Genomic DNA, 16,114 nt, shown 5'->3' with positions numbered 1-16,114 from the left:
TTTATAAGAACTTTCCCTTCGGTTGCACTTATTACGCCTGTCACAATCATTTTGCTCGATTTTTTTCCACTTTTCATTTCCACCTTTCGGTAGGCCAAAAGATTTTAATTGCTCAAACACAATCAAATCAGGAAAAACCGTATTTTCTTGTGCCCATAAACCTAAATCATTTTTAATAAATTGTACACGATGTAATTATACGAACAAAAGAATGTGTTATAATATCATATGATAATTCGGTACTCGTAATTGTACCAACGATTTTGCTATTTATCAAAGTTGAGAGTTTACCATTGTATCTATGTACGTAATCGTCAATTACAATACGATCGACGTTTTGACAATTGTTTTGCAACAAAATCGTAGATTGCGTCGTCTTCTGTTATTTCGCAAGGTTAGATAACAGCGAGAAACATTCGTTTTACGAGATCTAAAGAAAATCTCGCTGCATAACTTGGGAATATCGACAACAACGGGCGCTTGTTAAACTCTAGTCACACTGGTTATTGTTGTTCCACCGGTTCCATCGTAATCTGGAACAAGACTTGTTCGCTCGGTGTTCTAAGACTAATTCGGTTGGTGATCAGAACTAAACTGACTATCTTTAGAAACAACGAAGTTTCGCAAGGGAAGGATCGATACGGATACTGGAAATTGTCGAATCTTCTAAGATAAATCTTACAGTTTAAGCTTACAGTTTAAACACAATCGTTTAACACAACTGTTTAAGATTATATACGAAAAGCGTTCGTAATATTCTATTCGTAATATCGTTACGAATTTTCCAGACAACTATACTCGCGTGACTGACCGAAGCAAGTTATCCATAATGATTAAATACACGATGACCACAACTCTATTTATCAACCTTAATCTACGCAGAATAGACGTAAAAATACTACACCACATAAATTAGACGTCCATCTTAGAATAATTTCGAGATACTGAGAAAAAAATTAGAAAAAAGAAAAAAAAAGAATAAATTTGCATTCAAATCGAGACATGTATAGTACAGTACTCGGCGTAGTTCCGAGTCTCTTCTCGTGAAAATCAAAAAAGTTCACTTTTGTATAGGTGGTTTATGACGACAGAGCTATTAATTTCCCAAGTACTTTTTAATCGAGGAAAAGTTCGGTAATGAAACTGTAGTAAAACATGCCTTTACAGACTTCCTTATATCTAAGAGTACAGAGTTTTTTTAATAAAGGCATAATTTTATTTTACGTCGGTGAAAGTATATCGAACGATATTTTCGCTAATAAAAATTATTATGAATCAATTAAAAAATTGTTTCAAGTAAAAGAATATCTTACTTTTCCTTTCCTCCCTTTTTAACACCACTTTTCATATTTATATAATCAGAATTTTCAACGTTTACGAAGTTTTGCTCATATTCCAGCTCGCACGTTTAAATTAAAATGTTATATCATAAAAGATTACGTAACAGGTTATAGCCGTTTCAGATATTGTAATGTCTCGCAAATTATTTTTATTACAGTAGTATGGAAACTCTATAATAATTTCGATAGATGTAATAATACGTAATAACGATAAATGGTACGTAATAAATGTAACTACGCGACTATAGAGAGCGACATGTATATCGGTATTTTAGAACACGGAGACGCTTGTAATATACCCTCGTTAATGATTAGTTATTAAAAGTAATATATCATTTTGGGTTTGCACGTTTACGGTGATCGAGTGGTTTCAACTTGCAATTTGTACGTAAATGTAGCTACGAGAACTACAACGATAGTATTTGTATTAAATTTGTATTACTTGTATGTTCGTATACTGTAAGAAACGTATGCGAGTAAGTAATCCGTTTAACTTTCTCAGCCTTATACGAGAAACAATCTCCGTCAATCGTAGTTCTTGCTATCGTCAGAGTCGATAATATTATTTCTCTCGAACATGATCTATTACGACACGATCTGTTCTCGAGTTTGATAGCTGACGATTAGTTGTAGCTCGAGGCGAAACTAAATGTCACGATCACGCACGTCACCATCTCCTTCCGAAGGTCTTTTCTAAAACGTTTCAGTCATTTTTCTTACCTACACCGGGGAAAAAGAATCGCTCGCTCACGAAAGAGGTCTACGTCCTCGTAATAGCGAGTGTGCCGTGACCGAGCTTTATTTCGCTAGACCTAAGAAAAAGAACATTACGAACATGGCAGTGGCTCGAATTAGACAGTATGTCCGACTGTCGAAAGATACGCGCATTTCCACTGTACTGTCATAGAAAGGAGACTAAAAAGAAAACACCCCATTCACCTCGCTAAAGAAATAAAATAGTCAAACTCGAAGATGGTATCCCGTTGGGGGTAGTCATCCACGTGTTATTTAGCGATTAAGCTGGAAAAATTGATCGAACGTCCAACTGGACCAATTGTAAAGTACAAATTAAATAATAATAATAAAAAAAAAAAAGAATTTTCCGCCGTACACGGATCGAAAGAGCCCCTGCCATTGTTTCAGCGTAAAATGGGAAGGTTTCTATCGTTGGACGAAATTATCAGCGTTGCGTTTAACCACTTTACGGCTTCGTGCACGGCGCCAGCGAAATCTTGCTAAATCACTTTCACGCAAAGAGTGCCACGAGCTTTCGGCATACGTCGTGTGTACATGCATGTACCTTATGTATATGCGATCATTGAATCGTTTCATTCGTATTTATGTAGTATGCGAATCATAATATCGCACAACCGGCGTACTTGCGCAAAGTTTGAGAAATTCTTACCTGTTGTTTTACGAAGCAGTCGGTTATGTCGGGTTTATCATCTTTTAAACGATACGTACTTAATTTCACGAGCCATTACTCGATGCGTTCACGTACTTGGAAATAAAGTCAGCGTATCAGGATTTCCGATATCCTTTATGAACCACCGTAAATTAAACGAATTACGTTTTTCATATCTTTTCGTTTCTGCGATGAAAGATCCGACAATCTCGTCAGCTATACTTTGTTAGCCTGTTACCGTTTCTTCGCCTTCTTATTTTTTCCTTTTCTCGAATAATTGTATAATAAATTTTCCGAACATTTTATATATTTCTCTAACGAAAAATTCGACGGATTCGTAACTCTAAAATTTCGTATAATAAGTTTTTCGAAACAGAGTATATCCGTAGGTGAACTGGGTCGTTGTTGACGATTCAAGCGAAGCTGGGAATTTTCACAGACTTTTCTCCGAACTTTTATTTTTATTGAGAAAAGTTTCAAACATTTGATTTAACGGACGACCGTATGACGTGGGAGAGGCCTCGACGGGTATCCTAGGATTTGTTCACATTTTTTGGAACTCTAAGATCGTAAAAATCCGAGGATTCGGCATAAATGAGTTTGTTCGCAGCGTCTGAGAATTGAACTGATATTTAATATTGATTTATAATCGTTCATTCTCGAGTACTTAACGTAATATAGACGCACATAAAAAATAGATACTGTTGCAATTTGTAGAACTTACGTCGATAACTACTTTCGTATAAATTAAAAAATTATAGCTATCTATCTAAAACTCATACAAGAACTATGACATATTTAAAATATCTATTCAGATCTATCGCATCGCATGTTAAAAATAACGAAACTTTTACTTTTCTCGCGGATAATCTCATAATCTACCACATACGAGAAAAACACCAACTAAGTGCACGTTATGTACGGTATTAGCACATTATACGCATTGAGCTACATTTTAGTATTTTTTCTAAGACATTCCAGATATTTATTAGAGTTTCATACTCTTCGTAATGGTTTTACTAATTTTAATCGCTTTAGTGGCTTTTTTGCTTTTAGTAGCTATTTATTATCGTCATTAGCTTGTAACTTATTAATAAGCGTTCTATAAAAAGGGTGATATTCGAGCCCAGTTAGCAACTCGTACAAATACGAATAACGCAACTCAAGATAAAAATGTCAAATTAATCGAAATAAAATGTGTAATGGATGCTAGCTAAGAGCGTCAAATATAGTTACGTTCGTATTGCTGTATTCGTTACTTATCCTTTCGGTGGAACTATCTCACTGGCATTTGCTTTTTCTCTTCGATACACATGCGCTAAAGTCCAATGCACGAAAATTCAATACGCTAAAACGTAAGATCAGCTGTTCGAAAAGCCAATACGTTTATCACTCGGTTAAGCGATAACTTGGTAAAGTTGAATTTTGCGTATATGCAACCTTGCACGTTTCTATTGTTCAACAACGTCTCACTGGTGAAATTACCGGTTGCGAGTACGTAGTTATCGTTCATAAGGCAGTTGTTATTTTTACATTTTCGTGCTTCCTCGTATCATTATACAAAGTGAAGTGATTTCGTATGCAAAAATAAATGGAAAATGTCGGGCAAAAGTTTTTAATACGAAGCTTTGTCTCCGAGGAAATTGAATTCGAAAATCCTGCGAGAGCACGTGCATTTCACTGGCAGGTAAAATCCGAAAATTTCCATTTTGACGAAGCTTTGTACGTAGACAGAAAATGGAATGATGAAATCAATCCATCGTATTATTCTTCCTATACGTATGTACATCATTATAAAACTTTGTTGATGGAAAATACCTCTGTATAAAATAGATGTACGTCGTTGACTCAATCGCGTAAACGATCTTTACGTATTTATACCATATATTACAAAATGCGAGTCAAAATAAGAACCGCGCAAACCTTTTCCGTATAACAAAGACTTTTACGTTTTCCCGTTAAATGTTTGTACGTAAAAGAGCAAAAGTATCCATATTGTATTTGTTTATTTTAAAATTACGGTATTACGACGAAGCACGAGAAACGAAATACTTTTGACATTTACATTTTTAATTTATCTCGGATCATCAATAAATGGTAATCGATAAGATTACACGTAGAAAATTAGCGTACGCGAAAACCTTGCATACTCCACTATGCCCTGGATAAACTCAGTTTTATCGAATTCTCTAATTGGATAATGTTCCTTCTAAAAATAATTTCGACTGGTAAGTAGAGTTCTTAACGTACGAAATTTTTTCAGTATCGTCTGGCGTATCGGTTGTAATCGTTTGCTCGTAAATTATCGCTTGCGTTACTTCCCCTATCGATATTATAATTAACGATAGTAGACCTCATTATCTATTATATTTCTATATAAATCTTTTACCGAATATAACGTTGCCTAACAATAAATTATCAATTTATGACACGTTCGAATATTTTTCTTCGTGGCTTCGATTTATTATCTAACTCTCTCTCTCTCTCTCTCTCTCTCTCTCTGTCTTTTAACACGTACTAGCTGCATAAATCTATTTGAAATAATCATACTCATAAATCTATAAATATAGATAGCTCGTATTTGACGCATATAAACGTACAGTTGTGATATCTTTCCAAAACACTTTATTTATGAAAATAAATTATAGTATAGATATACACGTACGAAATTACACAATTAGATGACGCGATATAATAACGGTATAATAATCTCACTTTACATTTTCTTATAAATAAACAATTATCGTTGAGTTACTAGGGCGTTCGACAAAGATGGCGTAGACATTGGTAAAATACGTAAAAGTAGTACGATACGAGTCACGCTTAATTATGCGAATATTGTTTGTTAAAATATTCAAAGGAGCCGTGAGACCGAACCATGTTCTGGATCTTTTAAACCGACGATCATTAGCGACAAGAGCAAGTAGTTTCCGCCGGCCTACAACCATCGTTGCTGCTGGAGGCCGATAGAAACCCCTAACCTTATCGCTATACGTTTCCTCTTCTCTCTTCTTTTTTCTCTTTCTTCGTTATTTCATCCTCGTAACAGATAGAATCACAATAGAAATTCAGCCTCGTATTTGCGTAAAATCCGATAATTAAGGCACGAATTGAAAACGCAAGGGGCATTGCACGTAAACATACAAATATTAAATATTTTAATAAGCGATCGATACTCGTCGAGTTCTGCGAACTTGCTTTTTATCTGTGATAACGCTGACCCATGGAAAATTACCGTACGGTGGAAAAATAACGAAAAGATACGTTTCTAAGATTTACAATTGGATATAATTAAATTTGATGTTGAAAATACTTGGAATTAAAGCATCGAACTATATCGTATAATTAGAAAGAAATAGCATCGATAGATAACAATATCGACGAAATTCCTCGATCTTTTCATTTACTCTGTTATTCCGATCATCGCGCAGCAACCTCTGAGCTTTCCAAATACTTTCGCCAAACGAATGAAACCGTACAGTATAAAGACCGTTACGTCGCCTCCTTTCAATCAACTCACGAAAAGGACCACGAGCCACAATAGAGGCAAAGTAATATCCCTGGTATTGCTCGGTCGTTTGTAAGACTTCCCTCGAACGGTTCTTTGACACAGAAGATACCTAAGATTGGTTTAACACCTACACACAGTCAAGATTCGGTAGTTTTAGTTCGTCTTTTAACGATTCCGATGGAACCGAAACTTGTACGGTTAATTAAAAAATCGCGTAATTACGCATAATTACGCGTCGTACATAAATATACCGGCCACGGAGGCAATTAAACATTTTCTATAAATTACGTTCGATCGTTCGTGTAAAATAAATCTTATTTATTTATTATCGTTATCGTTATTACTCGTATATATGTATCGTTTCGCTCGATATCGTTCGTTAAATCGTCGGCAGAGAAATATACAACGACAGACTTTTAAAGACATAATTAACGAAGAACGGAAAGAGAAGAATTTGCTAATCGTATTGCTCGATCTAAATTTAAACCGGAATCCTCTGTTTCTAGGACAACCGATATATATCACTGTAACTGTCTAGTTGATTCGTGGATTTTCTTTCCTAAATTTCATTCGTGCAACTCGTATCTTTAGAAAAATCAACATTCTACGTTGAACGTTTCGTTCTATTCGCTTTAACTTTTGTTTCGTAATAAATTGTTTGCGCGTAAGCTTAACGCTCAGAACCGACGCAATTAAAATACGTACAGTGAACTTTTTTCTTTCTTTGCTAACGTATGAGAAAGCATAAAGTATGACTATAACGTATGTAATTCACGCACGTGTGACACAATTATTTACAAAAATATAAACTAATTAGAAATTACTTATATGTAAAAATTATCTATACACCTTGAGCGTCATGGTTGATAAGTAGAACGAACGGACACTCGTTACTCGGGAACGAAATTAATAGGTTAAAATACTGTATAGCTGTAATGTATTAGCAACGGTTAATAAATAAATAGTAATAATTAACGAATATGTCACTCGTAACGTATTTGTTAAGAGTATTTTTAGCGCGCGTTCTAAAGATTATTCAGATATTTTTAAATTGTCCAATCGTTTATCATACATCATAAGCGATTGTTCACTGAATTTCTTGTCGCTTGATCGAATTATCACCACCTATGAGCCAATTTGCTGGTAGATTTGCAGTAGCGGATGAATACTTTGCTGCACGGCAATTATATGCTACAATTATTCGTACATCGAAGACTTTATGGTCGAGGCGAAATACGTTTGACGACGCATTTTTATTTTTATTCCTTGCCGTTACTCCTGCCAATTCCTTCCATACGCACGATATTTCATTCAGCCAATATATATCATTGTTATTAACTATTTTATATTTCAGAGTAACCGTCATATTTTATTTATAAACGATCGGAGAGCTTTAGCGCGAAAAACCAATTCGCAGGCTTCAAATTGAAGCGAAATGCAGAAAAGCGGGGAAAACGATAATAACTTTTTTTTTTTTATCGATTATCAATTTCGTTTTAAACGAGACGAACGTATCGCTAGATAATAATATGTTTTATTGCTTTTGATGTATTTGTATATTTGATGTATTTTGATGAAACTCAAACCGTTCGATATTTTCACGATTATGCGTAATATCGTGATTAACGTTAACTCGCGATTAGTTTTAGCGTGTTATAAATTATCAAGTAAAAAGAAAATCCGATATCGCGTATATACGATACCGTATGAATGTGACAAAGCACCCTATTCTAATTGTCTGTAATTTAATTTTTCTGTATTCTACGTAAAGAAACGGAGAAATAGAAAGAGACAAACGGATAAATTAGCTAAGGACGGATAAATTAGTCTAACTGTAAAATACGAATGGAAAATTATTATTCGCGGTAAGATCGATAAACCAATATTTAAATGAAACAAGTTAAATCACACGTTAAAAGAAATCGTGCGTGAACGCGATATCACGATATTTCAGCCGACGCTTTCGCTTTCTTTTTCGATAATCATTCGTTGAATCGTCGAGCGAGAATCCAAGAAATATGGCAAAGAGACGGTGGAGAATCGATTATGCAGGCGCTCTTTGCTTTCGATGCTAGTAGCCCATATCGGTGTTTCTTGCTTTAAAGTGGTCAAACGAAAGGAAAGGGTTGGTAATTTGAGTATCTCCGGGCAACCTTTGGCCTCGTTCGCTGCTCGTATTCCATGGTTCGACGCTTTCGGCGGAGGTCGGGGGATGTACGGATTTTATCGAGGAACTTGCTTGGCCAGATGCCAAATCGTACGTGTAAGTTCGCCGTGAAATCATCCGATCTCACGGTTCGTCTCTTTTCTTTTCACGTACTTGCGTCGTTCGACGCGTTCGAATAAGTATGGTAGGAAAACCGATGGTAGGCGACCGATCCGGCACATCGTCGCGCGTCGTCATTCGTCCTATCGATGTTCGTTATCTACTTCGATGCGATAAAATCGTTAAGAAAGCATCGGCTTTCAGAAACGCGACACAAATCGTTTCGAACAGAGCGTTTTACCATGTATTGCAATTATACGGCCGAAAGATATATCCGAAGATAAATGCCTCGGAAGACTATACAATTTGACCGAATACAGATATCGCGTGATATCGAGCTTAGAATTGATTTAGGCTGAAACACTGTTTGATCTAGAACTGAATCGGAACTGAGATGGAACCGAGTTTGAATTGCAACAGAATCGAGCTAGAACCAATAGCGAACTGGTATTGGATCGGTGCTGAATCGATATCGCACCGATATTCATCTGTTTGGGGAAATGTATTGGGATTTAAAGGCCTTTTTTTCGTTGCAGACGAAAAGGACAAGTCAGAAAGATACTCGAAGATCGGTTCTTCTCATCGAGCGAGTCAAGTTTCGATCCTCAGTCCAGAGATCATTTTTACTCGTACGTACTTTCTTTGCGAGTAATTTCGCTCAAGATATTTGATTTATTCGAGACAGCGGTCTTCTTCGATGAATAACCTTTGGCTCGTATAAATCTAGAAATTGTTTGCTAAAATCGTATTTTTTAGCACATCGTCTAAACTTATACGGGGTTTATCGTTCGGAGAATCGATGATTGTCCTTCTTGTTAATGGATCATTCGAAGAGAAATTTTGCTAATATTTACCGTACCGTTCGTTACACTAAAAGTATATCAAAACGGGTTGTATATTCATATTTCCGTACAACATAACAATATCGTTTCTTTATTTACTCGCGTTAAAAATGTTACAACATTTTACTTTTTATATTATGTGTAAAGCGGAATCCGCGTACGCGTATCACATATGTGCCTTACGCGATAGATTTTATAAAGTGCAAAATCCGACAATTACCGAGCGAACGCGCTTTCCGTGTTTTTAAATGTAGGTCAGATATCGAATATTGGAAAAATGCATTCGAATGAAAAATTTGCTCACTCTGTTGTCTATTTCGGTATTTATATTTTGCGGGCGATACCTATTTCCGATGTTAAAGATATTAAAGGAAAGACACTCACCGGTGACCTCGTTCGTTTAATCGGCGTTAAGGTAATCGATGGAAAAACGAAACCTTCGAAATTTTCGAACCACTATATTCCTTCTACTTTTCGTCGTTTCGTTCTATTTTTGTTTCTCTATCGTTTCAGCCGTGTTTTACACGCGACAGATTTTCGCGAATTTTCTATTATGCTCTTTCGGTTTTCGTGTTTGCGCGAAGCACTCCGGTGGTTCGTTAATATCCAATCGTGCCGAGACCCTAGTTTATATCCATACGAGCGAGAAAAACTTTGTTCATAGAATTTCCGGACCGGAAACTTATTAATAGAAAGCAAATGAAACGCGTATAGCACGTATGCAATTATCTCTTCTAATCGAAGCACAAAGCTCGATTATGTAACCACAAATCTTTATTGCTGCGTAAGTTCTCGAAATAGAACGGAAATAGAGGAATTATACCGCGGAGACAGAAATATCTGTTACAAAGCACCAGGTTGGAAAATTTGTAATCCGACGAAGCAAGTAACAAATAAACTAGAAATTTTATTTCGATAATTGTTTGAATAAAAGTTTATCTCGATAATTTCTAGTCCTGACGTATGCCGGTCTATATCGCAATTTTTATTGGAAATGCACGCTAATACATTTCGATATCGGGATAAACCTCGATCGCTTTCCAGTTGTAACGCGTTCCAGTTACACCTTCTTTCTCGTCGTACAACGACGCGCAAAGAGAACGAGCGAGCTTATTTTTGCGAAAGCTGTGCGACGGCAAGCAACGTATATGTACGGGTCATCGGATTTAAATCGATGGTTAGCGTAAAGCTTAATTCGTAAAGCTGTGTTGGCTTCGAAACTCGACTTTATCGTTAGAATTACCGTAACGTTTTATGCAAAAGTTTCAAGGTCCGCCTCGTCTCGTCCTTTTCACGGTGGCAGCGGCAATTTGCTCGGCGGCTTGTGGTAATTACAGAGGGATAAAATTTAATGGGTTACCTTGGACTCGAACGCGATGACTTCCCGCAATTCCCGCAAAAAAGCTCCAAAGAACGGCACCACTGGACATTCTGGCATTGCCAAGGAGCGAGCAAGCGCGTACTCATACTCGGCGGACAAAAGGGCGGAGGATAGATTTTCCAAAACTGGTACTGGATCGTTCACACTTTGCCAAAAGGGCTTTAGCTTGTGGCACCTGTAAGAAAGCGTTTCGTATTCCATTATAAAACTGAAATTAGATACGTGCAATTTGTTTATAAATATAGATACGGAAGATCGTTTTCCGTCGCATTCTACGGACAAAACGAGAAGAAAACCCTGCGTATCCTGTATAATAGTGGATCGTTGATATCGTCTTTCAAGAGTTTCGCGACGTAGTAGGTGGCGAGAGCGCGGACGCTCTATCTACTAAAGTTTCAACTATTCGGTTAATCGCATAGTTTGCGAAAGTAAAACTCAAGTGCGAGCAAATAACGCGAGGTAAATTATAAGTATACGACCGCATCGAGGACGATGGTCGTGTGTAGGACGATGGTCGAGCAGCTGCTTTTATCTTCTTTTCGTTCGCGGTTACGAAGGTTGGTGGTTTTACGATGTCGCCAATAAAAGCTAGTTTATTTTTTCATTCGCTCTTTCAAAGCGACCACAAGAGCACGATTCGATGGCGCAGCTTGTCCCTTTGGTTATGAATTTGTACGAAAGCTCGAGATTTTTGATAACGGGAGAAAGTTGTAGCTGAATTTACGCGCATCTGGCAATGATTTAATTCTTTGCTCTATACGGTCGTCGCTGATGTAACAATACCTTTTCATTTTTTCCTCGTCTCGTTAACTTATAACTCACCTTTGTCCTGACGTTTCGTTCGACCAATAAAGCGAACTAGTAGCAAGTAATTTAATTAAAAAGTTGCTTCGAACGTGTACACGTACGTAGCTATATGCACGCGAGTTTCATATTTTACATTTTTCAACGTGGATATAACTTTAAGATAGCGTCTATGAGATTTCAACGGTGTTTGTTTTTACGACAGTTCTGTAAATATTCGCCGCGAGGCATCATATATGTACAAGTACTCTTGTACATCAAACTCAAGCACCGCTACTGCTACTAGCTTTTAAACGAAGCGCCGTATTTCACAACATGTACTATTCTTCTTTTATTTTTTTAATGTCTCGTGCACTTTACCATAGCGTCTATTGTCTACGTAACGAAATGACTATCGTCGTACCGGTTATGAATCGATTCTTATTTCCAAGATAACCGAAAGCCTTCGGTCGTACACGATAATTATAAACGTATTCGCTACGAATAATGGTAAAAATTTATTTGTACGAATGATAAAACCTTCTCTGTTTTTCTTTAAAAACTGCACCTGCCTCGTATAAAGTATACAAATTTTTTTTAACGCAAATATAGTTTCATCTCATAATTGCTTTCGTACGCAATACGCATTTTCTAGGATGAAAGGACAGTTTACGTCTCTCTACACACAAATTTTTGCGTTACTTTTGCGAAATGTAGATAATAAATAGGTTTCTTAACGTTTCCCTAACTTTGATTTAAACGCGATGATAAATTCACGGATTAAGCATCATACAAGTATCTACATATTTAGAAATGCGAAATTAGACGCGCATTCGCCGACTGATTTTAGATAGAAGCGGGGAAAGAGACAAAATGGTAGAAATACGTAAAGACGATGGAAAAATAAAGTGGAAAAATGTATCGAGAAAGGAAAATCGGAAGAAAGTCCATTTACTTGCTTTTTAACATATTACGATATAGAAAGACGAAACAGGGGACTGCTAACGACAAATCAAAGTTTACGAAAAGAAGGATGAATCGGCGAATATACGACGCCTTGGTAAATTTTACAAAAAGGACGTGTATCGTGTCGAGTGAAACGTTAGCCGAAAAGATTTTCCAAGGTCGACGAAACTTTGCCAGAATTTTTGATATAATCGCGAGTCGAGTCTCATTTTCGCGAATCCGGCAAAGGTTAAGGAGAATATTAAAAACTTTTTAAATCGATATCGTCGAACCAAAGGAGACTGACAAGTTTTGCCAATCTTGAACTAAAGCAGCTTTCTGCTGGGATAGCGATTAACGCTTAAAACGTAAGTTTAAATAGCGTTTTACTCGAGTTGCTAAGACCAAGGATTATAGCGTGCCTTCGGGACGCCTATTATTTCAATAGACTGGGGTTAATCGATACGAAGGCTTATCGAAGCTAGACGCGTCTTGCTCGCTGCTAGAGCGTTACGAAGTTTCCAGAAACGACTTCGAATTAGGTGAAATCAAATTTGAAGTTAAATCAATTAGCTTGTATCGAATCGAAAAACGAAGCCGAAAAGAAAAATAAAGGACGCAAATTCTCGCGTTATGTTTCAACGATAATCCGATTTTATTCCAATACGTGGGAAATTTAAGCTTTAGCGAATGTCGCGATCGTCGATGTTTCGCGTTGTACACTTTAATTAATTACATTTATCTACTATGCGCTTACGTTTAACAATCGGAGGAAGAGAAACAGAGAACAAGAGACGTACGGATAACTTACTTGAGACCGGCGACGATTTCCATGGCTGAGTTAAAGTTTCCGGTATTCCAACAGGTCTGAGCTACTCGTAGGAGACAGGACAATACCGCCTGTCTTTCTTCTAACGTTGCGCCACTTGCGATCGCGTGAGTAACCCATAAGCTTACCTAAAGTTCCAAAATATCGATAATTATACGAGTTACCGAATGTACTTGATACGATTATCGACTTTGTTCGTTATGAACGCTTCTTTACAACTCAAAAATCACAGGACATCTGGTCTTAATGAAAATTCTACATTTCGCGTAAATTATGAATTCTATAAAGTTTTCAAGAATCTTCTTAATATACTTGATAAACAGATAGCAGTAGCGTATATATATATATATATTATATACAATATCTACGTCGAATATACGTATAGTATGTATAACAACGATCTGCCTATTTTCTCATCGCGATACCTAGATAAATGAAACTGAATAAATAATTGGTAAGCACTTTACGGTTACCGACTTCTATTAACGCGCTGTTGTACGCAAACACTCGATGGCTATCGAGTAGAGTCGTCGTTCGTGCCGAAAGAAGACGAATCACTGAGAATCGCAGATAATTAAATTTCTTTCGCTCGAACGTAGTAATGGAACGAAAGACCACGCGTCCATGTAACCGAAAGCGTAATACGTAACGAGAGAAGGTGAACGCGACGATAGGGAATACGAAGAAGGAGAACAGCTTCTAATGGGAAATCTATGCCGTGTGATAACTCGTAATAATTCTATTCCAGCGAACGTGGTCGATACGATCTTGTTTCAACGAACCGATGTCTTAATCCTATCCTGATAATTCTATTCCTTTCGATTCCCCGTGCTCTCCTGAATTTTACTCGTTTCCTTTTTCTTTAAACAATCCTAAAATTCTTTAATCCACAAATGTTTTCCTCGCTTAGACGTTTCGTTTAGTTTACCGAAGGATATTTCGAAAAATTACCTCATTAAAACGTTTGATGAGCGTTCGAACGGAAGAAAAGAGGTTGGAAACAGGCCAGTTAGACTCTTCCTCGGTCTGGGTCGAGCTGTTCGTGGTGCTGGGATTGCAATAGCTGCGACTCGGCGACGGGGGTGGCCTGGCAGGTGATTTCGTGTTCTGATCTTGTGCCACGTGCCTGAGGTACTCTTCCGGTGGTATCTGGTAGAACAGCTGGTATTCGGTCTCCGTCAACCTGAGCGCCACCTCCTCGGGGAAGTGCAGCAGCTTGTGCAGATCCTCCAGCTCCTCAGAGCTCCGAGGCGGCTGCGGCTGCGGCCGCTTCTCCAGCTCTGATCAAACATCGTATAATACGTTTAAATTAAATCCCTTTAAAACTCGCCAGGTTCTGACGACATAGGAACAACAACGCTGGAAATTGCTCTTTCCACCCAGCAAAATTCTTTTCTCCCCGTCTTTTGGCTTTCCAATAGCGTAGTAATTAGGGTAATTAAATTTGGTTCGCACGGATGTTGAGTCGTATCGTTACGAGGAGGAACAAGGATTAAAAAGCGAAGACAGTTTGATCACAGGATCGTCGTCGTTATAATTTTCTAACGTTTTAATTTCATTGAAACGAAACCTTTTTTTTCGTCGAATTTCTTACGGATTATATCGCTATACAGCGGTACATCTCGGTGGTAAACGAAGTCCAGGAACGTAATGAATCCAGCACGAGGTATGCTCCTCCTCTTTGCGACCGATTTTCATTATTATCTTACTAGGTTTTACGTTGATCGCGATATTTACTAAAATACTTTTGCATAAATAACAGCCTCGATCTTAATCTGTTCGGTCGTTAATGTAGTTATGGTTCCGAATGTGTTAAACAAGTATAAATCGAAAAGTATAAAAACGAGTATAAATCTGTTCGTTCGAAGGCTTCTATCGGAGGAAGAGCGAAAAGTATACGTCGTACGATATTATAAGGCGTTATTTCAAGCATGCCGACAATTTAAAATCTGTCCTAGTTCTGTCAAAAATAATTAAGATTGGCGCGACTCGTCGAGCCAGGCGTGTACCAGCATAATACGTGTACACGAGGGCTCAGAAAATGTGCAAGTGGCATCCATTTGCGGTGACAAGAACGAGCACTTGGATAATTCGACGCATCCGGAGTATGTATCACGAGTCGTCTTGTTATTAAAGTGATTCGTGACGTTATCTATTTATAACGGATTTAAGCGTATTGCAACGGCCAACTTAACGTAAAATATGGATAAAGTATAAATTACTCTTTGTTCGCGAATATCGAACAAATTAAGTTAAATCGAGAATAACTTCAGTTTTCACTTGCAATTTTAAGCTAAAAGATCGTAGCATATTATCTAATTATTTCGTTGCATATCGCAGATACGTACATACGTATGTGATAATATTCGTATGAAATAGAACCGTATCATATTTGAACGTACATATTTAGCTCAAACATTTCAGAAATGGCCATTAATTACATTACACTAACGAATATATGAATATCTGCACCAAAGATCTGTTCCGCCATAGCACATTTGTTCAAAGCTACGCGTTCGTAGCATTTGACTATCCAAATGTCTGGATGAATATATGTATGTTGTATATTTTAGCTACGTATCGATCGCGGGAAAACGAAATTTCGTGAAACGATACATTTAGATAAAAGAACACGACGAATATAACGAATCTATCTTGAAAAATGAATCTAACACTTGGAGAATTTAAGCTACTTCGTAGCTACTATAACGTAGTGTTTCTTGTAAAGGAATTAATTTTAGCGAGAGCACATAACGTCTAACTTTCACAGATCTACGGTACGTTAAGCCCCGGACCTTGAAACTTAATGATA

General features: G+C 37.2%; 1 protein-coding gene across 4 annotated transcripts in view; it reads right to left on the bottom strand.

Annotated features, from left to right (window-relative positions):
- The window catches only part of LOC126914503 (1-phosphatidylinositol 4,5-bisphosphate phosphodiesterase epsilon-1-like), a 127,835-nt gene that overhangs the window by 28,681 nt on the left and 83,040 nt on the right, over nt 1-16,114 (bottom strand). For all 4 annotated transcript variants that reach the window (XM_050718536.1, XM_050718539.1, XM_050718538.1 and 1 more), the window contains 3 exons: nt 14,254-14,582; nt 13,285-13,430; nt 10,725-10,920 (listed from right to left, as the gene is read on the bottom strand). In XM_050718536.1, coding sequence (XP_050574493.1) covers nt 10,725-10,920; nt 13,285-13,307 — 219 coding nt within the window. In that variant the 5' untranslated portion in view covers nt 13,308-13,430; nt 14,254-14,582. The remainder of the gene's footprint in view (nt 1-10,724; nt 10,921-13,284; nt 13,431-14,253; nt 14,583-16,114) is intronic.

Source organism: Bombus affinis, chromosome 3, assembly GCF_024516045.1.
Source record: "Bombus affinis isolate iyBomAffi1 chromosome 3, iyBomAffi1.2, whole genome shotgun sequence".
In the NCBI taxonomy this organism is placed as follows: Eukaryota; Metazoa; Arthropoda; class Insecta; order Hymenoptera; family Apidae; genus Bombus; species Bombus affinis.
The sequence above is the reverse complement of the archived record's forward strand: the minus strand, read 5'-3'. Positions and strand labels throughout refer to the sequence as shown.